Source organism: Rhinopithecus bieti, unplaced genomic scaffold, assembly GCF_001698545.2.
Source record: "Rhinopithecus bieti isolate Rb0 unplaced genomic scaffold, ASM169854v2 scaffold_42745, whole genome shotgun sequence".
Lineage (NCBI taxonomy): Eukaryota > Metazoa > Chordata > Mammalia > Primates > Cercopithecidae > Rhinopithecus > Rhinopithecus bieti.
This window is the reverse complement of record NW_016819184.1, coordinates 3,697-31,051: the sequence shown is the minus strand read 5'-3', so window position 1 is coordinate 31,051 and position 27,355 is coordinate 3,697. Positions and strand designations below refer to the sequence as shown.

General features: G+C 47.4%; 1 protein-coding gene across 8 annotated transcripts in view; it reads left to right on the top strand.

Annotated features, from left to right (window-relative positions):
- Positions 1-24,854, top strand: part of MGMT (O-6-methylguanine-DNA methyltransferase) — a 271,433-nt gene extending 246,579 nt beyond the window's left edge. The window contains exons 4-6 of one of the 8 annotated variants that reach the window (XR_001882666.1): positions 461-609; positions 14,101-14,277; positions 20,569-20,650. Coding sequence is in view for 7 of the 8 variants with exons in the window: in XM_017858701.1 (XP_017714190.1) it covers positions 461-609; positions 24,604-24,752 (298 nt within the window). In the remaining variant the exon portion in view is untranslated. Of the gene's footprint in view, positions 1-460; positions 610-5,963; positions 6,106-14,100; positions 14,278-20,568; positions 20,651-24,603 lie in introns of those variants that run through there. The other 7 variants (XM_017858701.1, XM_017858700.1, XM_017858702.1 and 4 more) reach the window with 7 other exon arrangements.
- The last annotated feature ends 2,501 nt before the right edge of the window (positions 24,855-27,355 follow it).

Below are 27,355 nucleotides of genomic sequence, written 5' to 3'. Positions count from 1 at the left end.
ACCCTGAGGACTCCCCTGAACACAGCACACAGCTATGGAGGAAGCAGGACGCGTGGTTGTGGCCTTGTGTTGTTGGACTCGGGGTGGGGTGGGCTGTGTGGTGCAGTCTAATGACTGTGTTGATGTTTCTGGAAACGTTTCGATAGTGAGTGCTTGATGATTTAGGTGCAGCCGTGCCGTCTGTAAGTCTTACGAAGGAACACTGTCACTTGGGTTGCTTTGCGCTGTGATGCAGACTCAGAGCACATGTCCTGGGAGGCCTGAAGGTGGAGAGTGGGTGCGGGGCCTTGGTGCGTCCTTGCCTCACCGGTCCCCCTCTCTACTGCACAGCTAGTTGGGACGCGCGTGCCCGTGAAGCAGCTGCAGGTGTTTGCCCGTTTAGATGCAATAGGTTTTTGCTTTTCCAATGTGTGGAGGCAGGGCCCAGAGGTTTACCAAGCCCCTGTTCTCACTTTTGCAGTGCCATGGAGGTCCCAGCCCCTGCTGAGGTTCTCGGAGGTCCAGAGCCCCTGATGCAGTGCACAGCCTGGCTGAATGCCTATTTCCACCAGCCCGAGGCTATCGAAGAGCTCCCCGTGCCAGCTCTTCACCATCCCGTTTTCCAGCAAGGTCAGTAACTAAGCCATCTGCGGTGGTTCCTTTGGGGAGCTTGACTTATTAATGATCGCTGACATCACACTTCATTTTATTGAGTATACCAGCTTGGTATTTTTAAATCAGCTAAACAGAGACAGCGTTTGGCCGAGCTGGAGGGACAGGGGTTCGCCGCCTCCACCCACTCCGACGCTTGTGTTAGTTTTGGCACAGGGTCGCATAATTCTTGGCAAAGGCAATAAAAATGATGCATGCAGATTGACTCTTGACTCTCTGCTGGCTGAAAGGTTTAAATAGGAACACATCTGAATGGCAGTAAATTTTTCAATAAGCTTATTGTGAACTTCAACTATCTGCTTGCCAACAGCACAGAAAACGAAATTTGTGCGTGGACATTTAGCCACTTCCATACCCTCTGTTTGTGACGCTTACATCATAGCAGGTAGCAGCGTTGGAGCTTCTCAGATAAGTTTTGCATTTAATTTCTCAAACATACCAGAGTTAGAGATATTCTTTCTTAAGGGATAGCTTGAGAACTTACCTGTACATAGCCTGTTTAAGGCTTGTGATAACCTAAAACATTTCCCAGATATTTCTTTTACAGCTTGTGTTTGGCTCTGCTCAATACAGAAATTAATTATAGCAACTAAAATCATTCCAGACATATGCCAGAAATTTATTCTGCATAGTGAGTTTTTCATAATCATTTTTGTATAAGTGAATGTATATTCATATATGATGTATATAAGGAGTTGTACACTTATATATCCTTAAAGGGAAAGATTACCTTGAGATTTTACATGTGGTGAATTTAAAGCAATTTGGAATTTCAGATCGGATTTGCTGGGTAAGCTTAACAGTATTCTAATTGCTGCAGTACTTCTCAGCACAACACAAACTTGAAAATGGAGAGACTTTTCCAGGGGAAGCAGGTAGAGAAACCCCTGAAGGTTGGGCTAATACCTGAGTTCACTTACGAAGTCAGACAGGCGAACAGATGAAGTCCTGAGCACGTTTTGTGCATAATGAACTGAAACTGTGCAGCTATAATGAACCAGGCGCCTTGCTATCCTCTGAATCATGTGGAACTATCTCCAGAAGGGTTCAGTAGGGATCTCTAGGATGGGCGGGCAGGAAGCTAGAGTGGGTGGGCCTTTACATGGAACCACAAACATCCACGAAACCTCTCATCATCTGTGCCCACCAATGGGCCGCCGCCAGGACAATGGCACTACCAAAGCCTCCTGGGCCGCCACCAGCTACAGACCCACCTCTCCCCAGCACCACAAGCCTGTGAGCCAAGCAGACGGTGTGGGGGACCTTGCTTGCTGTACCCCTGACGAGCCGGGCACAGGGCAGGATGTTGCTGCATTGCCCAAGGAAGTCAGAGATTGGTTTTGTTTATTAAAGTTGGGGCTTGGGGATCTTAGAGTGGTGAACTCTTCTCTGTACGATCTCTGTTTGGGGGTTCACCCGCCAGGAGGAGCAAGACTGAAGAGCTGCCCAGGAGGCTTTTTTTTCTCCTTAAGCCTGTCAAATACGTGAGCTGAAGTGTAAGGTCTCAGGACAGAAAAGTTCTCTTATAAAACCAGGGCAGGAGGTATCCGCATAATCGTATGGAGGCTGGGAGAACGAGCCTGCAAACCCCTGAAGTTTACCTAAGGTTTATTGTGCAACTTTATGAAAAACGTAGAGGCAAAAGTTCCATGAAAATTGTTAGTTTTCTCCAAGTCGTATGGTGGTCCTGGCCATGGAGCTAGACCCTGCTGGCCTGGTCTCACCAGGGTCCAGAGAGTGATGTGCGCTCGGGCAGGCCAGGAAGAAGCGGAGGAGGAGGAGGCCTCTGCAGCTGCTGACAGGAACTCCGGGACGGGGTGGCCAGCAAGGGGGGAGGCACTAGAAATAATCAGACACTCTCCAAACCACCCCTGCAAGCACTGAACCCCCTCTGAGCCTTTCCCCCCTCACTTCTGCCCATGGCAGTATTTGCTGCTCCTAGAGCCGACAACGGCAGGCGGGCCCTTGGGGCTCCTCAGTCAAGTCCCTAGTGCTTAAGCAGAGTTGGGATTGGCCACACCTACCCTTGCCTCCCTGGCTTTCGGCCCACGCCAGGCCAGGCTGCTTCCTGGGCTGGCAGGTCATGATAGCTCTTGGTGACCAGGAATACCTCAAAGTAGCCACTAGGATACTGGTAAAGGCTGTCTGGCTCCCTCATGGCCCTGCCCCTCTTGGAAAGCCCTACAGTGTGGGTGGATACCTCTAGCTGGGACGAGGTCCACTCCAGCAAAGTTTTGGGGTGGGAGTGTGACAGCCTCTCACGTCCTTCTCTCCTGGTACTCTAGGAACTCTGAGGCTGGCTGCAGACCAGGGTGCTGAGCTCAGGGCCTTCTCTCGAGGGTGGGGGCTGGAGTCCCTTGGGCCAGGCCTGCCTGCGGATGGTTAGTGGTTGCTATGGGGGCTGGGATTCCCCACCACAGCATGTGCAAGCCAGGTTTTTAACATTTAGCTCAATCGTTTACTCCTGGGCAGGGGCCGGGTGTACGGATTTTACTGTTTGAAGAAGGGGAGGTGGATGGTGGATGGTTGCTAACAGGGAGTTAATTGGTTCTCCCAGATGTGGATAGGCCCCTTTCTGTCCGGCATGAGTTTGGTTTGCTCTCTGTCCAGTTTGTATCTCGTAACATCAGTGAAATCAACAGTGAGGGGAGTAGGTCTTTTAGAGGAAAAGTCTTTTGACATCTCAGAGCCCCCTGGAAGCTGTGGAGTAACAGAAATCAACCTGCTTTGCAGACTGAGAGGAATGGGTCCATTGTAACATGGAATGAATGTTTCCTTGACCAATTCCCTTTTCTGTACATTTTAATTTTTGTATACGTTTAACATACTTTGCATATCATTTTTCACCATATTCTCCGTTCTGAGATTGAGACCAGGTTTATCTATTTCAGCCTGGTTTCCCTACGCCAACATTTTAAAAAATGTGATTGTATTTGAGCTCATCCTTGAGTTCCAGCACATTGACCCTTTCTTCCTGAAGGCCTGACTGGTAAAACTTCTGACCGCACAGTACCCAGCCTTCATCGCTTCCTCAGGCCCGTCCTGCCACGGAAAGAGCCTCTCCCGCACACCACCTCTTCGCAGCACCACCTCGCCTTCCAGGATTCCTCTCTGGAATGAACATGCTGTTCTTGATTTGCTTTTTAAGGCTAACCACAAAAATATGCATTACATTGAACCGTATGAAATTGCTGTTTTTGAGGTTAAAACTTACCAAATACTAGAAATCTCAGATGGTTCAACTTCTTATCTTGGGGAATTTCCAAAGACAGGTTAGTAACTAGGTAGCTGTTGGGGTATTTCTGCCTAGGGACAGTGAAGCTGTGTTTCCCGACCCGGTGTCCGGAGGTCTCCGGGGCTGCCTCATTGTGAGGCCGGGACAGGTGGGATTTCCCAGTGGGAGGGCGCTGAGGCCCTGGAAGGAAACCTCATTGTTCTGCTGAAGGGATTAAGAGGAAAGCCGAGCTGTCCAGTGAAGCGTATCCTAATTTCTGGTTCAAGTGTTGTTTTAGTCAGGTCATTTCCTAAAATAAAATTAGTCAAAGTTTTCTTGGTTTTGGGTTTTTTGGCTTTTTTGGTTTGCTATTCTGGTTTTTTTTAAGTGTTAACAAAATCCATTTTCTAGCTACTGTGTGACTGAGACCCAGCGTCTTGTTGCACAGCGTAGCTTTTTAAGGAGGTCATTTTTCCCCATAAGCCTCTCACAGGGTCAGTTTTGTATTTATTTCTCATTCATTTTCCTTAAGAAATACTTAGTTAATGAAGCCATTATTTTGAAATGCATTTTTACTTTTTTCTTTTATAATGAAATATCATTTAAACTTTTCTCTGAACACCCTCTGATTTCTTAGTGTTTATTTATGAAAATGTTTAGCTTCTTTATATAATATGCCTCCTGGAGAAGCCGTAGAGGTCAGCGGGCAGCGCAGTTACAACAAGAAATCCTTTCTACCTTAGTTTGCCAAAAGCAGCTTTTTACAATGAGTTCAAGAAAAGCAGACCTGTGGAAGGCGAGGATGGACTTTCAGATACAGAACCCATCTGGGCACGTCCTCAGGTCCCTGAGCCCTCCCACCCGTGGAGACCCTGCTGGCGGGTGTGGCTGACCCCAGGCTGCTGAGGGAGGGCCTGAGGCCAGGGCCTTTCTGCTCCTGCCGAGGCGGGACCAAGCCTTGGGGCTGCCCATGCAAGACTGGGAGGCCCAGCTGGGACCCCAGCCTTCTCACAGATGAAGGCGTTCAACAGATGAGTTCTGAGTTTTCTTTGTAAAGTGACTGCAATGTTCCCTTTTAAATGAAATATTTAACACTTTAATAATTCCTTCGTCATAGCTATTGGCTTATAGCTATGAAATCCAGTTGCATGACAGCAGTAAAATCTCCATTTTTTAACACCTGCTGGTAGAAGTTTTTGTAACTTGTATTACAGAGCCTCAGAAAGGATTCATATTTCGTATTTTTGTGTCTCCATCGATTTCCTCATTTCAAAAGGGCCTCTAACAAAAGCCCCGCCCCAGAGTTAAGGGAAAGACCCTTCCGGGTGAATTCATTGAGGTTCCCACCGTGTCCTGGAAGACGGGCCCTCTCTGCTGGTGCTTCCAGTGGGGACCACGTGGGTCCTGGAAGGTGCATGTCCCAGGAGAGGATGACGAGGGAGGAGAGGAGAAGAGAATGGCATCATTATTTGGGTCCTCACCAGAGCCAGCCCTTTAAGATTAGAAATCCTTCTTGAAGAGCCAAGCAAAGGCTCATCCAGCCCCCACAACCCCATTCTGCTGCCTTCTCACATCCAGGAAAGAGCACATCCCTGATGGGCATCCAAGCAGGTGGCCTCCCCTGGAAAGGGGCACTTCAGCCCTCCTCACCCAGAGGCCCTAGGGCCCGTTTGGGTGTTCTTAAAATGTACCTCATAAGTCGTGATCCAGCCTGAGTTTTTCTGCAGAGGCGCTGCAGCCAAGAGGGGATGTCTTTGTCGTGGCTTCCACATAGATCACGACAGCACACAGGCCTTCTCCTTTCAGCACTTTGTACTGATATTTTCCCTGAACTTAAAAAAAGAAATTACCAATCGAAAGAGAAGAGAATAGCTAAAATAGGAGATGCATTTGCAGCCACCTCTGGGCGGCCACTGCTGTTCCCCTTGATTTTAAACAAGGACTCATAAATATTGTTGACCTTGCTGAGATATTACCTGGTGGAGCTGGAGGGTTTGTAAACCTTCTTCCGATGCCCGTTTATTGATTAGAACAAGCTAACAACACTGCACTTAAGTGGAAAAAACAGCTGATGAAAATGTAATTCTTTCGGCCTTAGAGCTGCTGTGCTCCTTTCCTGGACAGCAAATGTGGAAATCAAGATCTGTGGCCTTCTGGAACCTTCACCAGGAAATGTGAAAAGAAGAAGAATCCATCTGCAGTGGAGAGTGGATGGCAGGCCCACGATTTCCAGGTGGCCAGTAGGATTGTCTGATGTCTGGAATGAGTACCAGGGACCGCCACCAGGAACGCGTCATTTCTACCACGGAGAGGAAAGCCTAGTGCATTTCTGTGGTTCAGACACTTGACACAAAGAGAAGCTGGAATGTTTAAAAGCAAAACTAGGGCAGGGATCAGTGAAAGTGCAGGATGTGTGCAAAACAAGGGTAGAGTGAGCGCTGGCGGGGATGGAGGTGGTGAGGGGTCTTCTGCGCTGGGGACACTTACTTATACCAGCCCTGCCCCAAGGAACCCATCCCCTGTGGGTCCAGAAGACCAGATACCTGCTGATGTCCTCCCTTTCAGAGCTGTCTGGAGGTGCCACTGGTTCCCAGGGTCTCATCTGCCAGCACACGGCCTGGCTTTCATGGGAAGTCCCCATTGATGCGATTCCCTTCCCAGTGAGTGGGCTCCCGTCACCCGTTCTGGCTTATTTGAATACCTGCATCACCTCCAGCCCCTCAGCGGAACAAGAGTGTCAGATAATCCAGAATGCTGTTGAGGGCTGCTCCAGGTTGGGGGCTCACAGCCCCAGCATCCAAAAGTCTCATTTCAGCAGGGTCTCGTGTCCGCAGAGTCCCTAGGCACCCCGAGCTCTCCTGGTTTGCCCAGGCTCTGCCTGCATGGGCTGGCCCCGTGGACTGCCTGGCCAGGCCAGCCCAGTAACAGCGGAACACGTCACTCTCAGCTCCTGAGCTTGCCTGACCAGCTACACTCTGGCATATTGGTGAATTTCATGGACCAAAGAACCTGAAGTTCAGATTGTGTATTAGTTCATTGTTTCATATTTTATTATGCAGTTTCCTTCCTAGCAATTGTCATGAGTGCTTTCTTGCTCTTTATCTTATGAACAACATCTTGGGCTAGGAGAGAGTTTTTAAAGTTTCAACGATGATTCCTTCAAGCACATCCCTCTTTCAAGTTACTCTTAAATCTCAGTTCATTCAATGGGGTTGGGGGAGTATATATCAGAATCCTCTAGAAATTTCATTTGTAATTTTCTACCTACACATTTTTATACTTCTGGCCGGGCGTGGAGGCTCACGCCTGTAATCCCAGCACTTTGGGAGGCCGAGGCGGGCAGATCACGAGTCAGGAGATCAAGATCATCCTGGCTAACATGGTGAAACCCCATCTCTACTAAATATACAAAAATTAGCCAGGCACGGTGGCGGGCGCCTATAGTCCCAGCTACACGGGAGGCTGAGGCAGGAGAATGGCGTGAACCCGGGAGGCGGAGCTTGCAGTGAGTGGAGATCGCACCATTGCACTCCAGCCTGGGAGACAGAGTGAGACTCCATCTCAAAAAAAAAAATTTTATACTTCTTATCCCTCCTCAAGATACACTAAAACCTTAGCATGGGCACACACATACGCATACCCTGTTTCTGAGAATTACTGTTCTAAAGGAATTTATCAAAATGGAGGTAGCTCTTATGAATGCTTTTGCTGTGTGCTTTACCCTCTACTAAGTCTAACATTCCTAATTTAATAGCTATTTTTGTTTGAGACTTAAAAATGGTGCCCATTGAAGGAATGTTTTGCTGTTGAGGAAATGCCTGCCCCTCTCCTAGGAAAGGGGAGCTCGGCTCCTGGTCCACTGGCAGTGGCTGGAACAGAACCATGGCCTGCTGACTCCCAGGAAATTCATGGTGTCCCTGTGCAGAGCCCTCTGACTCATCAGCGATCCCACAATGTCTGTAGCAGAAGCATAGTTAGGTGAGAGTTCATCCTGAACGTAAGAGGTGTTTGGGTCCTTAGTTCCCTGAGGTTTCCATGAGTCAGAGGAAAGGAAGCAGCCCTCACACAGAGTGATTTACCAAGCCTAAGAGGAAACCAAAAGGACTGTTTGAAAGTCAGCCATGTTCACACCTTGTTGGACGTAACTAGGGTCTCTACTACAATAAGCAGGATTTGTAATATTTAAAATTATTATTAGTGCTGCTTTTATGGGAAAATATTCGCATTAAAATATAACTTAACTCTGGTGAAGTAATTAAACAGTAAATCAGTGATGGCTTCTGTTAAAAATTAAGTCACCGTAATTACGTGAACACCTTTAGAAGGATTGTCTGCAGTGTCCTGGCGTTGGCCTTGAATGGACTCCTCAAAAAGTAGAAGTAACCAGGTTTCTGCCTATGAGGAAATGTAAATTGCATCATTGCTGCCTTTAATAAACTTGCATTTAAAATAGGCTTTGAAAAATAGGAATTTTCTCTCTGTTTTAAAGTAAAAAACACACTTTTCACTTAAATATGTTTCTAAATTTCTGTTTCCACTGTAGTCATTAGCTGGACTTGTGCTACTCCAAAAGAGAGTGTTTACCCTCATATCTTTTGTCATCATAAAATGCACATTCATATTTTACAGGTAATGTTAGTGCATTTGAAATAATTCTAGCAATAATAAGTAGAATTGTCTCCACTACCTGTGGTTATAGAGAAAATGATATTTTAATAACGTGTGCATAGAATTGGACTACGTTATCAATATGTTAAATATGTAAATATCAGTATAAAATTAATAGTGATAATGCCGAAAAACTATTGCAGGAGCCAAAAGTATAATAACTATGATTTAAGGTAAATGCTTTCACACATATGGTTTTTGCCTGCAATCCTTATGTTCAGGCTGACTCGGAATGTAAGATTCATGAGTCTCTGTCCCTCTTTCGATGTTGTTTCTGGTGTCAGAATGGAAAAAGCAAATATTTACATAGAGGGAACTCCTTTCTCCTGTTGGAGGTATGCGGCCGTCGGTGTAGCTTCCGAGGCCGCGTGGAGATGGGAACATCCTCAAGGCAGAGCAGACTTCCTGGAGGCTCAGCTGGGACGTCTCCAGCTCTGTAGCACGTTTTAATTCCATACAAGAAGTTACTCCCAAAGAAGTAAATTGAAGAACGAAATCGAGGAAACGAAAGTCCTGTTTTGAAAGCTCTTAAACACTTGACTCAGTTAAGTTTGGATCAGGCTTTCTCTGCCCCTCCAAATATTCAGGTTAAGTATTGGCAACGTCCAGGAAGCAGTGCTCTGGAGAACCCACCCTCTCTGCCAGCATAAATATGTACAGCGTAGCCGTTACTATGACAACTACTTTTTTTTCTTGAGTACTGTTGTTAATTGTTGCACAAACACATATTGTGTAAGAAAGGGGACTTGGCCATAGTCTTCCACGTGTGGGTAGGTGTGCCCACACTGTCTGCTTTTTAAAAAAATGCTCCGTGATCCCCCGCCTGCCAAGCAAACTGATTTTCTCTTCAGCCCTTCCTTACTTAGATGGTTTTAGTAAGACCTAGCAACTGAGCTCAAGAGACACGTCAGGACTTACTGCTTGCCCAAGACATATACTTTTCATAGAAAATTCGCGTCTCTTCCTCTTTTCAGAATAAAATATGCAAGAACCAACAGAAATGGCACATCCCCCCGCTTTTTCCCAAGAATTGGGCCTTTGATGTTCAAGAGCAGCTAATATTAAAGGCTCTCCCTAGAAGGCTGTAGAAACTGTACCTATTTATGACAAATGTAAAACAGCACAAATCTAGCTGAATATGATGGTATCATTAGTTTGTGAATCGCATCCTTGAAAATAACTGTGGAGGAGCCAAATCGGTTTAAAAGAAGATAACAAAATGGTTTAAGCTACTTAGGTTGAATGCCAATTATATTTTAATATTCAACTGAGCATATTTTACTAAGAAAAAAGGCCGCGTTGACGCATGCATAACTCATTGGCAGCGTCGGCCAGCTGTGCCGCTCCACTCTCCGAATCACTTTGTGCATTTTAGTAGCATGGTAATTTAGTAGAGGACTACCTGAGTGATGGCATTTTCAATGAGCAGGTAATCTACAGAGAATTTTTATATGGTTATGAGTTCTGTGCTTCAGCCCGGCAACACAAAAATACATCAAGACCAATTACGGTATCAACTTTCAGTGTGATACCCTTGCCACGGAAGTGCATGTATTTCTGCCCCAGGCATTTCAAATTGCATCTAATTTGAAATCTTTGGGGTTTTAATTAAATTTCAGAATATATGGAATTCTTCATTAGTACCTGCTCTGAATAGCAGATCATCCTTCTCCCAGTCTCTCGTTAAAGAAGTAGGCTGTGGTAAATAGCGTGTTCAGTAGCTGATCATTTGTGGGACCTGGGTATTGGAACAGAAATAGTGAAATGCAAAATAATATCAAAAAGATTATTAGTCCAGGGAGAGTCTCTTGATTTGTATTTTAATGGAATTTTACATTTCTCTTAATGATTTGCAAATTGTCCTCTGATTATAAGATGCATTAAGCTTTTCATTTTAATGGCAAAGACACAGCCATTAGCAGAATTTTCTTTCTGTCTTCTTTTCAGAGTGCTTCCCTGCAGCAGATAAATATTGAAACCATTAACACCTTTTGATGTACGGTACAGTCTGCATCTTAGACCCATACATGGCTGGCCGGCCATGGTCCCTCCGTGCCGCACACCTGGCCGGGGACCCTGACTCTCCTCTGGGGACAGTGAGCAGCAGTAATGCCTGTGTCCTTTTCTAGAAAACAGGGTTCTTTTTGAAAATTTCATTGAGGGGTGGTGGTTATTTGTATCAAAGCAGTGCATTTAAATATTATTCATGGCCCAATGTGTATTTAAAAAACTGCTCTTACCAGTGTTAGGGTTGACGATGCCCATAGCTCCTACCTTGCTCTGGTCTGCGGGGCTGGCCTTGGTGATTTTGGAAATGGAATCTGGCCTTGCCCCCAGGATGTTTCTATGTCAACCCATGTGCTGTGAGAGACACACAGAGCTCTTTCTGTGTTAGCCAGCTGACCACGGCACGACCCCAATGCGGGGACACTTGACTTTGGTTTGGCCTCTGAGATAATGTGTTGGTTTTAAGGCCAGGACTTCTAGTCCCCTAGAAGATGAATATGATTTACACGACCAGAGCTACAAGGCAAAGCTCATCTCTTCTGCTCCATCTGCTGAATGTGCACAGGGAACTTTAGGCTTCGACCTGGAAGTGACAGCCCACGAAAGCAGTGGCACTTCGGGCTAGGTGTATCCTTGCGTCGGAGCCGTGTACAATCCAGCAGCTCTGTCTGATTGTATGGTTAGGAAAACCAAAGCCAAGGGGGCTAGATGATGGCACTGCTGAGTGCGGGCAGTGGCGGCTGCTCCCAGTCCCCGCCCTGGGCAAGTGGGGTCAGGCCTGGCCCTGCTTGCCCTCCGTTTCGAAGGGTGATTCTTCACTCCAGGCTGGCACAGCTGACCCAAGAGTGAGTGTCTCTGAGCAGCTATGGCTTTTAGTCACTTACCCCCTCACCTTCGCACCTCGAGGTGGGCACAGCACAGGTCTTCCAGGATCTGAGGGATGAAGCCGGACACACCTCCTGCCCTTCCTTTGCCCTCTTCTGGTGAGTGTCACCTTCCCAGGCTGTCAAGAGCCGGCCCGTGTGCCCACTCAGGCGTGTCACCTTGCTGGGCTGTCTAGAGCCGGTCTGCGTGCCTGCTAAGGCGTGTCACCCTCCGCTCAGGTGTGTCACCTTTCTCAGATGTCTAGAGCCAGTCTGTGTTCCTGCTCAGGTGTGTCACCTTCTGCTCAGGCATGTCACCTTCCTGGGCTGTCTAGAGCTAGTTCATTTGTCCACTCAGGCGTGGACATGATTTTCTTTCTGAGATGTCTAGAGCCAGTTCCTGTGCCTGCTCAGCCATATCACCTTCCCAGGCTGTCTAGAGCCAGTCTGTGTGCCCGCTCAGGTGTGTCACCTTCCTGAGATGTCTAGAGCCAGTCCGTCTGCCTGCTCAGGCGTGTCACCTTCCCGGGCTGTCCAGAGCTGGTCTGTGTGCCCGCTCAGGCGTGTCACCTTCCAAGACTGTCCAGAGCCGGTTTGTGTGCCCACTCAGGCATGTCACCTTCTGCTCAGGCGTGTCACCTTCCCGGGCTGTCTAGAGCTGGTCTGTGTGCCCGCTCAGGCGTGTCACCTTCTCAGGCTGTCTAGAGCCGATGCGTGTGCCCGCTCAGATATCCTGTCACCACGTGGGCCCTACTCCTGTGTCAGGGCCATTATCTGGCACATGCTGTGTGGTTGCCTGGCACGCACTGGGGCAACCTTGGGAAACACTGTTAGCCTTCGTATTGATCAGTGCAGGCTGCCAAAACAAAGTGGTGCCAACTGGGGTCTTATACAACTGAAATCTTTCTCGGCTCTGGAGCCTGGAAGTCCGAGACCAAGGTGGAGCAGGGTCTCAGCTATTCAGACCAAGGTGCTGAGGCCGCCCTGCTTGCCCTGCAGATGGCCATCCCCTTGCTGCGTCCTCACACGGCCTCTCCTCTGGGCGTGCATCCCTTGGGTCTCTGTATCATAATCTCCCCTTCTTATAAGGACGCCAGTCAGATCAGATTAGGGCTACCTGAACAACCGAATGTGAACTTCTTCACCTCTTCAAGACCCCATCTGCCAATACAGTTGAAATGCTGAGGGTTAGGGCTTTGACATACGAATTTTGGCAGAACATAGTTTAGCCCATAACACCCTTTCCAAGCCTCTGATGATCTGTCTGTAAAGTGGGGACAGTAGTAACGTTGCGTAAAATGTCACGAGGGTAAAATGAGACCACCAAACAGTCAGCAAAAGAAATACCTGCTTATTTCACAGTCTTTTCTCCAAAATCCAAGTGGTAGTTAGCAAACCGGGACAGCTGACTCCACCTGGTCCTTTGGAACTCAGGGAAGATTGGGCCGTTACTAGGAAGTGCTGCTCTTTGCACCCAACAGAACTTCCCAAGGACGTTCGCCCTCTGCCCTTGCTTGCTATGCGTACGGGTTACAGGAAGTGTGACTAGTACCGCCCCACAGCTGTTCAGAGTGTTTTGGTTTGTCATCTCCACATGAAATGCATGGAGTCAGTTTATATTGTAACTGGGAAAAGAACATTTTTCAACCCGTTATTTCTTCTTCCTACTCACTGTTAAGCTCTAGGCCACAATAAATGGCTGCCTGCTGGGACTCCTGCACTCTGGGATGACACGTTCAAAGCGTGTGCCCAAGTAGGCTGCTGCAAGAGGGTGAGCATGATTGGGGTGGGGTCACGGGGTTCTGGGGAGCCAGCCTCAGCCCCTCCTGGCTTAGCACAGCCCTCGTGGCCTTGGGGGCCCACAGGGTCACACTCCCCCAACCCTTCCACAGCACCGGGCTCTCTGCCCTATGCCTCACTCTGCCCTAGCTGGTTCCTGAGTCCTGGGAGGCATTCTCTGATATGCTATGGATACAGTTATGGACAAAATGAACTCTTAGGAAGGCAGCAAGTGAGGGGAATGGAGGGGCAAAGAGCACACAGCTAAACATTGCCTGACTCAACTGTGGTAGTCACTGGTGCACTGCAGGTTGGTGTTTGCACCCTGCCAGCGTGTGCTCCTGACACTGGGGCAGGAGACCTTTCTTCTCTGTCTGAGCAGTCAGAGCAGTGCCTGCCAGTGCTGTGACAATGAGGGAGTGAATAAGCAAAGTGTCAACCCATTTTCACAGTTTGTTTAATGTCCCTGGACCTGGATTTCTCTTGAGAGTGAGCGTTGAATGGGCCTTCCCTGCCCCTACCCAGAGCTCAGGGCATGGACCCCAAATGCTTGGGTCTTTACTCTTCTCTCTCCTGTTGTAAATTTAAATGTCAGGGGAAAAAAATGAGAAAAATATGTAAATAAATACGTTTGCAATCATTTTATCGGATGAGAAGAGTAGCAGTTTCAGAAGTTTCGTTCAAAGTAATCGTCGAGCACATGGATGGCAAGTTGATAGTTTCATTATTTTTATGATGAAATATTTACTTTGGACAAAGGGATATTCAAAACTGACTTGTGAGGAATAAATAATAAAGGACAGAGTCATATGTGTGCCACCCAGGTGAAGTAATAGTTTGTTTTCTTTCCTTCTGTCAGTAGACATTTGGGTTCTGAAGTTTTTGCCTTTAAGACTAATGATGCTACCAATATTCTAGGATATGTGCCCTAGTGCTCCAGCTGGCTGGAATTCGTGGGCGGAGTGCGGGAGAAGAGGGAACTATACAGAGAAAGAATTCCGGAGGTCTGCATGGTATCCCATTGAGTCTGTTGCAGAGTACAGAGTCATACATGCATTTGTAAACCACATGAAACCAGACAACTATTGGGGAACTGTAAGTTGAACCAATTTCAGATAAGTGAACATCACTAGAACTAGAAAATATGTGGACAAGTATGAAATTTTTCTTCTATTATTTAAAAGATGATTAACTGTTCATGGTAAAGTTAATAAAGATGTATTTTGTATGTTATAATATACATAAAAGGAAAACATGACAACAATAGCATAGAAGATGAGACTCTGGGGAAATGGAAATATATTGTTCTAAGTTTCTTACTTTATGAACAAGTGTAATATTTGAGGGCAGACTTTGATAAATTAAGAATGCATGTTAAAAATCCTAGAATACCACTAAAAATAACCAGAATCTATAGCTCATGGGCCAACAGAAAAGATAAAATAGAATGCTAATTATTTTAAAGTAAAAGAATGTAAAAGAAGGAAGGGTAAAGGGAGAACAAAGAACAGATAGGAAAAATAACAAGTTGGTAGACTTAAACCCAATCATATTGATAATTACTTTAAATGTAAATGTTTTTAAGACTCAAATAAAAGACATAGATTAGTAGACTGGTTTAAAAGCCAGAGCCTGGTATATATTTTCTACAAGACAAAATAATTTAAAATGATGAAAGAGTCCTATGTAAAAATGGAAGGAAAAAAAAAGGAATACATTGACAGAAAGGTATAAGTAAAATTGTATTTATTTTCAGATCACATAATTATTTATATAGAATATCTTAAAGAATGTGGAAAATAACTATTAAAACCAATAAGTGAATTTAAGAAGGTTGAGGATACAATTTTAATGTAAAATGTATTCTATGTAATATTAAGTAAATTATAAAACAGTTATTTTATGTATTTAACATTAGCATTATTAAAGATTATTATTTAAAGATATGCAAGGCCTCTCTACTAAACAGCATAAAAACATGGCTGAAAGAAATTAAAGAAGACCTAGTAAATGGATCTTTATTAGTTATTGAAAGAGCCAGTGTTGCAAGAGGTCACATCTACACAAATTGTCCTCTGTATTCAGTTCAGTCACACTTTTAAATTATGTCAAAATGCAAAGAGCCTAGAATATTTAAAACAATCTTGAAAAAGAAGAATGAATTTGTAGGACTTACATTATCTGGTTCCAAGACTTCCTACAAATCTATGGTAATCAAGACACTGTGATAAGGATCAAAACTTCGAACAATGGAACAGAATAGAGACCAACATTTTTGCATTTCTTGTATCTTTGAGAAAGACACAAAGTAGACGAATGAGGAAAGTAAAGTCTTGTTGGGCAGGCATGGTGGCTTACGCCTGTAATCCCAGCACTTTGTGAGGCCATGGCAGGCAGATCACTTGAGGCCAGGATTTCAAGACCAGCCTGGCTAACATAGCAAGACCCTGTCTACTAAAAATACAAAAAATAGCCGAGCATAGCGAGACCCTGTCTCTACTAAAAATACAAAAAGTAGCCAAACATGGTGGCGTACACCTGTAATCCCAGCTACTCAGGAGGCTAAGGCATGTGAATCACTTGAAGCCAGTTGACAGGTTGCATTGAGCTGAGATCATGCCACTGCATTCCAGCTTGGGCAACAGAGGAAGACTCCATCACCAAAAAAAAAAAAAAAAAAAAAATACTTTGTCAACTAATGGTGCTGAGTAACTGGATATCCTTTTTTTTTTTTATTCCATTTTCAGAGCACTTTAATAGTTAGAAATTTGTTACATAACTTATTTATTTCCATAGGTTTTTGAGGAACAGATGATATTTGGTTACATGAGTCAGTTCTTTAATGGTGGTTTTAATGGTGCATCAAAATCTCACAAACCCAAGCAGTATACACTGAACCTGATTTGTAGTCTTTCATCCCTCACCCCCTTCCCACCCTTTGCCCTTGAGTCCCCAAAGTCTATTGTGTCATTCTGATGTCTTTACATCCTCATAACTTAGCTCCCATGGATAACCATTTTCAGATAAATATTATTCACCATAACCTTGACCTCACACCATACACAAAAATTAATTTGAACTGTATCATATACCTAAATGTGAAGCTGAAACTCTAAAGCTCTTAGAAGAAAACATGAAGAGTATTTTTCTGATTTGGGTAAGCACACATTTCTTGTAACACCAAAATAAAAAACAATGAAAGAAATTATTAATAAACTTTATTAAAAGATGTCATTAAGAAAATGAATAAGAAGCCACAGAATGAGAGAAATTTTTACAAAACATGTATCTGGCAAAGGACTTCTAAGCAGGGTATGTGAAGACTCCTATAGCTCCGCAATAAAAGGACAGACAGCCCAGTAAATAACTGGACAGAACGTCTCATATTTTCATCAGGACATATAATACACAGATTGGCCCGCGAGCCCATGAGAAGGTGCCCGGCATCATCAGTCATTAGGGAAGTGCAGGTTAAAACCACAATGAAAGACATTTGCCTATATTCCAGGACGGCTCAGATCAGAAAGCCACCACCTCCAAATGTCACGGAGACTGTGCCGCCGCCTCGCCTCTCGTGTACATTGGTGGGTGTTAAAATGTTATAACCTCTTTGCAAGAGGTCTAGCAGCTGCTTATAAAACTAAGTGTTCTCCTACCCCATTACTCAACAATTCCACTCTAGGGCCTTTATCCAGGAGAAATTAAAACCTATGTCCACAAAAACATATACAAGAATGTTCACAGCAGCTTTGCTTGCTTTATTTATAATTGCTGCAATTGGGAATTGCTCATATGTCCATCTGTAGGAAAGTGGATAAATTACCTGAGGGATATCCGTGTAGAGCCTATTCCTATCTGTGAACTTAGCATTGAAAAGGAATGATCCACAGACGCACACAGCCCCATGGATGAGTCTCAGTAACGTCATACTGAGCTTAAGGAGCCGGACACAGCAAGAGCATGCCTCTGATTATATTTATTGGAGCTCTGCAGTTGGCAAAAGCAATCTGGATAGGGAAAAGTTAGAAGAGGAACTGCTTCTAGGGTTGTGCAGGCAGTGACTAACTGGGAAGGGGCATGAGGGAATGTTCTAGACCATGACTAGAATGTTAGTCTAGAATGTTCTAGACCATGGCTGTCTTAACAGTTTAGGTCACACAGGTGTCTATCTGTGTTTGTCAGAATTCATCAAATGATGCACGAAGATGGTGCATTTCACTGTGTGTAAATTCCACCTTAAAGGAAAAAGAACCGTAAATGGGCATTGAACTCTTAATGGTTTATGTGAGGAAGGACTTGGAGACAGTACGCTGATGTCTGCAGCTTATTTTGAAATGCAGAAAAAATAATAATAAAATGGATAGGGGGTGGAGAGATGGATAGATATATGATAAAAACAAATACAGGCTAAAATGTCAATTATATAACCAGAGTTATAAAAGTATTCATTGTAAAACTCTTCCAACTCTATATGACTGAAGTTTTTCATAATATGTTGGAGGAAAATAGTAAATATTATGGACTTTTATTCCTTGAAAGCAAATTTGGGGGAAAGATCATGAAAACTGTGGCCTCCGTATCCCAAGTGTGAAGATGCAACCCAGTATGGCCTCAGCGAGATACTGAGTGCACTCTGGGTTTGCACCTGGAGCTGGGGTGAGGCTGAGAGGTCTGTGAGTTGTCAGTGGACCTCCCAGTCCTCTCCAGAGCCCCACAGGATGGGGTGGACACACTGACCTGATGGGCAGGAAGAGGAAGCCTCTGGGCCAGACCTTTGGACTCTGTTGCATAACTTCTTCTCCAGCCAGCCAAGCGAGGGGCCTCAGGAGGTGAGGTTGGTGTCGCCTTGCAGCCTTGCACTCAGCTTGCAGCCGTCCCCGTCCAGCCAGCTTCTATGCAGGTAGAGGACACACAGAATCCACAGCCCAGGCAGCTACTCTCACCTGTGCGTGGAGCACAGGGTGCCCATCCTCAGAGACCCTGCCTAGCCCCTCACTGCCATCCCCTCTGCTAGACCAGGCATGTGGGTCAGTGCTGCCCTGTCTGTCCCGAAGTTCCGTGCCAGTAGCGGTGGATCAAGCAATGAAGGCAGAGTTATCTAATTATGGAGTGTTTTCTCTAGTATTTCCACAGCCTGCTGCTGTCATGGAACATGGAGATTCATTACTCAGAATGTCAAATTAATAGCATTCCTGGACCTGAAACATCATTGTGTCAACTTCTCCACCTTTTCCAGGTGGTGGTTTGAGTTTTTGCACATGGCATGCCTGTTGCCCCAGCACGGCCGCAGCTTTCCAAAGTGCCACCCAGGGCTGGGGTCTGTTCACTTCCTCGGAGGTCTGCCCATGCTCCAGGCGGGCCGCAGCCTGCAGGATGCAGACGCCCAGGTTGGAGCAGCACCCTGTGCCCTCAAGAGGAGCACAACTCACACATCCATGTAACTCTTGTCCTTAGCAATAGTCAGGGGCTTCTGCAGGCAGAGGAGTCGGCCCCGTGGTCCTCCATGTAAATGGCCGGCATCGGGGCCTAGGGTTCGATTCTGCTGTCATGTGTCTGCACTGTAGCTTGTTCTGTCTTTTCAACCAGGCCCTTCTGTCTCCTGGGGCAGTTTCTCTTTAGCTGAAACTTCTCTTCGTCTTCCACCAATACCATGTTACATTACAGTTTCTGTCTTCTCACAGAACCAGCCTTGGGAGAGAATTGTGTTTTGTCACACAGCCTGCGCCTGGCTCAGGTCCGCAAGGTCAGCTCCCGACTCTCACTGCAGTGAGGGAGCATGAGTAGCTTCTGCTCTCTGAGTGCTTTCCAAGGGGCAGGGCCTCTGCCAAGTGCTTTGTGATCCTCATATCCAAGTGGAGGAAATTCAACTTTAGACTGACTGAGCTCCAGCAGCTGATCCTTGGCACAGATGAGACTTTAACCTGGGTCCTTCTGACCCCGGAATAAAAGCTCATAGGAAGGGGTAAATTTACTGGGAAGATCTCTGCTGGCCAGGTCCTTGATAACACAGGGCCACATGCATGTGGAGTCCAGCTGAGACTCGTCCTTGGGAACACGAGCTGGTTTTGAAGCTGTTGTAGTCCTGGGTTGCCCGCCCATGGGTGTTGCGAGGACGCTGTCCAACATCACTCTGCCCACGTGCCCTGAGGGGTCTTACACTCCACCCCAGGTCACATTCAGTGTTCTGTCTGATTCTTCACCACAAGGGAGCAGCCTCATGCAGACTGAGTAGGAACAGTGGCGTTGGTGTTTTCCACACATCTTTTGGAAGAATTTGAACTTCTGATCATGTATATGTGACACTTTTTTAAAGTTTTAAGTGATGCATGGAAACTTGATATTGCAAATTTAAATATCAGTCATTTTCAGTTTTATCTCTTTGCTGCTCAAAATGAAAAATCTTCTTACTCCTCCCCTACTCCACAGTATGGTCATGGAGTTTCAACCTAATTAAAAGAGTCAGAATTAAGTTGCTAAGTTTGCATGGGAATGTGGCGATGTTTAAGAGGACTTAGGAGACCCTGTCCTCATTTCCTTTCTGTCACTGTAGGTTTTGTCACTGTTTAAAGTCCATCTGCCCAGCTTTTAGATAATTAATTCTAATTTTGAGAACTTGAGATATGTTGCAAAAGCTGTTGGAGCTGATTTTAGGATTGTTGTAATATACCTGGTAATTACTAGAGTCAGTCAATGAAGTCATAGATGAAGTTGTGACATTTGGCCCAGGGTTCCCTGCTGAATTCTGAAATACCATGATGCTACCAAGAAAAGAGCCATGGGATAGCCAGTCCCCATGCAACACCAGTGAACTTCACTGCTGGTACTCCCACTCTTGTTCCTTCTCAGATGGAGTTGGGTCTGGCCTGAGCTACAGCAGGATATGGGGGAAGTAGTGATGGTGTGCAACTTCCAAGGCTAGGTCGTAAGAGGCCTTGCAGCTCCCAGTGTCCTCTCAGTCACCTACTGTGAGGGCAGCCAGTACCATGTCGGAGGACACATAGGCAGCCCCAGGAAAGGCCCACGTGCTGAGGAGCCAGGGAAGTCAGCACTGTTAGAAATAGACCCTCCAGCTCCAGTCGAGCCTTCGGATGAGTGCAGCTATGCAGAAGACCCCAAGTGATAACTGCTGAGCCCAACCCTTCTGAATTCCTGGCCCATAAAGGCCATGAAAGAAAAGTCATTCGTGTTGTTTGGGGCCACTAAGTTGGGGATTATTTGTTACCTGTCCGTAGTGACTGGCACAAGATGTGAGGCACTCCCCAGTAGTTACTTACACATCCCACTTCCTTTCGTATGTGGTCCTTGTCCTTTCCTCTGGTGTAAAGTAGACTGTGAAGACCCGCCCTCTGTTCCTTCCAGCTGTTTTTGGCCGTCTCTTGTGTACAGATGCCGTAGGAGATGCAAAGGTGACTCACAGCCACATAGAAGCCCTAAGAATGCCTGGTCTTGGTGCTGCCAGAAGGGTATATGCGGAGCCCTAGGTAAGCCAGCACTACAGGCGGCAAGGTAGCCTCCAACTGTGTGGGCTGGGGAGAGCTTCATGGAGGAGGTAGCATTTGCACCAGACTTCGAGGTAGATGGGATTTGAACACATGGAGTAAGGGGGGGAAACAGGATAAACTGAGGCCAGGACTGTGGGTGAAACAGCAAGCTCTCCCTTCTGGCTGGAACAGGAGGGGTGTGAGAAGGGGCCGCCAGCCTCCCTCCAGGCCAAGAAGGCCATCAGTTCTCACTGGGGGGCAGTGGGGAGCTACTCATGACAGGAGCCAGGCTGGACTTGAACAGGACTCATTGGACCGTCCAGGTGCTGGTTGAGAGAGGGAGGAGGGGGCGTGGAGCCAGTACCAGGGGAAAAGGGGGACCTGAAGCACCTGTGACTGTGGATGGCAGGGAAGAGAAGACGAAGGGGTTCATTTTGGCAGAGTTCGGAATTGCAGCAGTCACTTGAGAATAAGGACAGAGACAGGAAGGTTAGGGATTGGGGTCAGTGGCGTGGACGTAAGTGATGAACCCATACAAGTGGGTGAGAAAAAGGCTGAAGAAGGTGAGGCAGGGTAGGGAGTGGGTGATGCCAGTGGTGGCTGATGTGGTATGGCCAGGGGAGGAAGGGGCCAAGGGGGCAGACCCCGCAGGGTCCATAATGGTGGTGGTTGCCTTGGGGGAGTTCAGGGGCCCCAGAAGAGGACCTGATTATGCCATCCTGGCTTGTAAATTCTGCTTGGTCTCCTGACGCTATCAGGGTCAGACCCAGCCCTCTCATGGCCCACTGTGTGGCATGTGCTGCTCCCTGGGTCTCGCCCATGCCCCTCCTGCTGGCCAAGCCACACTGCCCGCATTGGCCATCGGCTCTCCCGCCACTGCCCGCCTGCAGGTCTCAGTGCCAGTGTCGCCTCCCCAGAAGCCTCCCTGACCATGATCCCTGTTGCGTGCCCCATCACCCCCTGCTCTCTGTCCCCCTGGTCTTGGCACATCCGCTTGTGACCACTGCTGAGTGCCAGCCCCGATGCCCCCACCCCCGAGCGCCATCAGCGTCACCCTGCGGTTCTGTCACAAAGGTCAGCACGAGGTAGCTGCTCACAGATTATTAAGAATAAGAAACAAATTAATAAACAAATGAACTAACTGGTAAATCTGAACATGCCCACACTGGGTCTTTTCCCCATGTCATGTGAGCCTGAACTTGGAACGTTCATATTTCCAGAAGACATCAGGCTCTTTCTCGAGTGACCTTAGAAATCCCCACGTTGAAGGGAGACGGCCCTGGCATAGGGCCTCTGCCACTGGGCGGGGAGGGGTGGGGGCCAGACTGTGCCAGGGACCCCAGGGATCTGGAGAGTGCAGAGGACCTTGACTTGAGTGGACAGAGAAGCCCTCTGAACTCATCCTCTGTTATAGGATGAGTACGGACTCTTCAAGGGACAAACTTGGTACCTCGTGAAAAACCAAAGGGACGCAAGGGCTCTGTCCGGTGGCGTTACCCACTGCACACGGGAGGCACCTTTGCATCCCGGTCCCAGCCAGGAGAGCAGCAGGCCACAATGTCCTGCTAGCCTGGCCTGTCTGCCCTCAATGACTTTGCAAGCACCTTGGCCTCCCTGTCCCACTCCCCTGCCGGCACCTGCATGTTCCTGTCCTGCCTAGCTGCCAGCCTCACCTGCACGCCTCGTCCTCATTTGAATAGGTGAGCAACCAGAGTCAGCTGTGCAATTGGAGCCAGATTCCATCACTCAAAATCCAGGCACAGCTCCTTTTGAATTCCTCAGCTGCCCCGAGGCAGAGGCTCAATGTTGATACTGAGATTAATCCCCAAAGAGCTTCTCATTTCTCTGCAGAGAAATTAAAGCTTGCCAGTTTCCTTTTGCCCATCCTTCTGACAGCTCTGTCAGTAATGATATGCCTGCGCCGTGGCATAATCTGTGTCCTGTGGTAAAAGAATAATTCATTAAGAAATTTAGGGCCCAGCTCCTTTCTGTTGGGTTGGTCTTCAAAAGTTAACTAATGGCGGCAGCAGCATGATGATCAATGGAAAATTATTGAACAGAGCTCAGGCAGCTCAAGGAGCCACCTGGGTGGGGAGCAGTCAGACCCACCCGTCCCCTTAGATTTGTCAGCATTCCCTGAAACATAGATGGCATTGATATGAGGTGTCTGCTGGGCGTGGGCAGTGGGGTGGAAGGGGCACTGCCCCAGTTTGGGAAGCAGCTTATTTTTAGCCTTGCAGGAGCAGCCTGAAGTGTCTACTGGTAAAGCCAGCATGACTTGTCCTCCCTCCTGAACACCAGCAAGAAGCTTCTAGATGTTTCTGATGAGCGAATGGGAGTTCCTCTACTGGCTGAGAGGGGCAGCCTGCATACGTAGGTTCTTTGGGCGGGTCCATGCGTTTTTAGCAACCATTGACGTATTGAAGGTGAATGGCGTGGGGCTGAAACTCGCTACCAGCTGCAGTGAAACCAACAAAGGGAAGTCGTGAACTGATGCCGGCCCTGCTGACTGGGCAAGATGAAGGACATTATTGTTTTGCACACGTTGATAATGTGTCATCTGGAACCAGATTTTCTACTTGAATGTTGTTCGGTAACAAGGTTGTGCCCTGTGAGCCTGGGATTGTGTGAGGCGAGCGTGTTCATCCTACTGCAGAGGAGGCTGGGGAGGAATCAGAGCCTCCTATGTCTGCAAGGTCTGGCATGTTTCTAAGGGAAGGCAGAGAAAGCCAGTACTCCAAAGACAGCAGAGCAGACGCGAGGTTTGCAGACGTGAGGATGACAAATGAAATTCGCAGAATTCCTCAGACTTGATTTCCCTCCCCTCTATAATTAACCTAGTGATACCTTGGCTGCACCGAGGTCCATGTGCTCCAGCACTTGCTGTCCTGCTTGCCCTGCCCTCCTCTGAATTTTTTTTTTTTTTTTGCACAGGATGATTCTATTTCTGCTATTGTTCAGAAACCATTAGCACCTATTCAGAAGTCAGTTATTCAGCTTTGAGCTGAATGACAATTATTTGAATGGTAAAGGGTGTTAATGTATAATTATTCACATTCATACCAGGACAGTCACAGTTTAATCATTTCTCTGTAGGCTTTCTTAAGTTTGTGCTTAAAGTATTAGGCATAATTCTTTTGTTAAATAAGTTTAGGAGGCTCTAAGTATTGGGAAAGTGAGTACAAATACGCCTCTGGGGGAGCTTCAAGGATGTGGTGCCTCCCCTCCAGGAGCGAGCCTCCTAGGTGAGACTGTCACCAGGCGCCCCACACTTCAGCCAGGAGGAAGGTCCATTTCCGAGGGCTGGTGACATAATCTGGCCTCCAGGTGAGCTCTGAGGTTGTGTTCTGGCGTGTCGAGGACTAGATGGAGCCTACCGGAGCATTCCTATATGTGACACAGAACCCTGCCAGGCCCGGGCGGGCTCAGAGTGGGCTTAACCCTTCAGACCCTCGATTCCTCTGGACCCCCCTTTAAGATGACTGAGGACCCCAAAGAGTTTTTGATGATAAGGGCTATATTGTGCATATTTGCCATATTGGAAATTAAACCTGAGACTTTTTTTTTTTTTGAGACGGAGCCTCGCTCTGTCACCCAGGCTTGAGTGCAGTGACACGATCTCGGCTCACTGCAACCTCCGCCTAATCACTGCCTTCCCTAATTTCCCCTTGGCCACTCTGTGTCTGGTACATGGTGGGCTGTTGGATGGAGCAGGGTGGGTTGTTCCTGATCTATCTGGAATACCCACTTTATCTCTACCCAGCAAACTGCTACCCATCCAAGACCCGGGCCCGCCTGTCACTTCCACTCTGGCACCTCATTCGCCATCACCTCACTCGGGGTTTCCACTGGTGCTTGCTGGTGAACGCCACCATTTTTTGCAGTATATCTCATAGCATGTTGGAAACCCACATTGACTTGGGGCTTCATTCATCCACAGACGCTGTCACGTGTCCGTTTTCAAGAGTCAGAGCCGTCCTCTGTGGCCCTCGGTTGGCCGACCCAGTTGGATGCAGCAGCTGTCAGTGGACAGAGGTGCGTCAGTGCGTTGGTTGGTGGCATCGTGGCCTCACCGGCAAACAGTTCTGACAAGTGTCTGTGTCACCACCTCAGTCTGTCCCTGCCCGTTGTCCGCACACTCACTTCCTCCATGCCCCAGTCTGGCATCCTCAAGCGCAAGTGCGTGCATTTAATTCATGTAGTGTGACTTGGTCGGGCACATTCCTGGATCTTTGGGGTGACCGTCTTCTTCCATGTTAACTTCTTCCTTGTTCCCTATGGGGTCATGGAGGTCACAACTGACATGCTGAAATAAATGCTGCTGTTTTCACTTAAACCACATTGTATTCCATAGCTGCTGTGTCATATGCATATATATAATAGTGTGTAAAGCAAATGGAAAGAAGAGATTGTGCCCAGACTGGCTACACATGGTCATCCTAATGGTGGAAGCAGCCAGGGCAGGTGGGCTTGACTCTGGAGCTTTGGAGGGCCATCTTCGGTGTATTGGTTTTTGTCTGTGGAGGCCCGTCAGCGCTCACGTTGGCCATGCCTGGTCAGGATGGGATGACCTGGTGAGGACAGATGCGGACAGCCTCTGCTTCCAAGATGAATAAAACAGCATCTGGCTGGGTAGGAGGGGAAAGCCTGTGCTTGTTCAGCCTCAAGCCCATGTTTGAAAGCTTACCCCAAAGACTTTCCAAAAAACCAGGCAGTGGTGGTGTCCTGTCCTCCTAGAGGCCAGGTTGTCCAGGCCCAGGGGAGTCTTGCTTAGGGGACAGTGAGTGCTGGGACTCAGTCTGGCTCCTGGCAAGCACAGAGAACATCACTGCTGAGTCTTCTAAGCAAGGCATCGGATGGGGCTGGTGTAGGTGTGTGCCAGGCCACCTCCGTGCCTGGACAGCTGCGCACAAGCTGGCTATGAGCTCCATGGTGTGCAGAGCACGTCCAAACTAACGTGATAGCCCAGCCCCATGGGAAGTGTGTGATATCGTGTCCCTGCCTCCGGAGTGAGCAAGCCACAAACCGGCTGTCAGGGGCTGCTCCTTCTGCAGGTCACGCACCTCTAGCGGGCCAAGCACTGTGAAGCGGGGCTCGCCTCCTCCAGGGACTGTACTAAAGCAGCTGGCAGCACCTTCCCCCTGTTGTGAACCCTGTGCCTGACCTGAGCCTGAGCCCTCACAGGCCTGGCAAAGGCTTCATGCAGAGGCCTGGGCCACACAGGCCCCATGGCCTTCCTGCATGCCACGGAGAGCCAGCCAATGGGGCTGCAGGCACCTCTTCCCGCTCACTCTCAGTGTGCACCTCCACAGGGACCACAGACTCCAGGAGCTCCTGGCCCGCCACATTGCCAGCCGTGTGCACACGGTTTATCAGGTTTCTCTTGGTCAGGTTGAAGGAGATGCCAGGTGGGGATCTATAGGCCCTGGTTGTATTTACAGAAGATGCTGCCCTTCACTGTCTTCCAGCCTCCCAGGAAAGGATGGTCCCCAGGCTCCATGATGACACCACCCACCTTGCTTCACCCAGTAGGCTCTTACTGGATGTCTACTCTGGGTCACCCATGGTGCTGAGTGTTGGGATAGAGCCCCCGGAGGCAGGTGCCTGGTCCCCCGTGAGTCTGGTGGAGGAGCCCTCCATGGTGACAGCCTTCTGTGAGAGCATGGCAGGCAGTGGGGCCTCACTGAGGGAAAGATTATGCAGAAAATGTGACCTAGATTCCCTTTTAAATAGGAAATACTGGTCTCTAGTGTCTTGAACTTTGGGGAGAAAACTCCCTTTGATTAAAGAGAAGGTAACTTGGAAATGTGTTTTCCCTCATCTTTTTGTTAATTTATTTTTTAAATTAACATGTAGTAAAATTGGCTTTTTGTGGAGTATACAGTCCCATGAATGTTAACGTGTGTGTGTGTGTTTCTGTAACCACCCCCAAAATCAGGGTGCAGAGGAATTCCACCACCCGGACACCCCCACACTGCCCCATTCCAGCTCTCGGCAACTGCGACGTGTCCTGCATCACTGCGGCTTTGTGTGTTTGATGATGTCATATAAATGGAATCAGACAGTATTTAAGCTTTGGAGCCTGGCTTTTTTCACTCAGGTTAATGCCTTTGAGATTCATCCAAGTTGTTGCATGTATCTACAGTTTATTCCTTTTTCTTGCTGAGTGTACGCTACCGTGTGGATATATCTCCATTGATCTGTTTTTATTTTGGCCATTCTAATAGATATGTCATGGTATCTCATTGTTTTCATTTGCATTTCCCTGATGGCCAATCATGTTGGACATCATCTCATGTGGTTATTGACCCCTCCTTTTATCCTCTTTGGGGAAGTGTCAATTCAAGTCTTTTGCCTTTTTTTTTTTTAAGTTAGGTGGTTTATTGAGTTTCAGTTTGGAACTGTTGAGTTTGGAAAATTCTTTATATATTCTGGATAGGATAGGACTCCTGTTGGATTTCTTATTTCCAAATACTTTCTCCTAGCTAGTAGTAGCTAGTCTTTTATTCTCTTAACACTGACTTTTGGCCAAGCGCGGTGGCTCACACCTGTAATCCCAGCACTGTGGGAGGCCAAGGCGGGTGGATCACAAGGTCAGGAGATCGAGACCATCCTGGCTAACACGGTGAAACCCCATCTCTACTAAAAAAAAAATACAAAAAAAAATTAGCTGGGCGTGGTGGCAGGCGCCT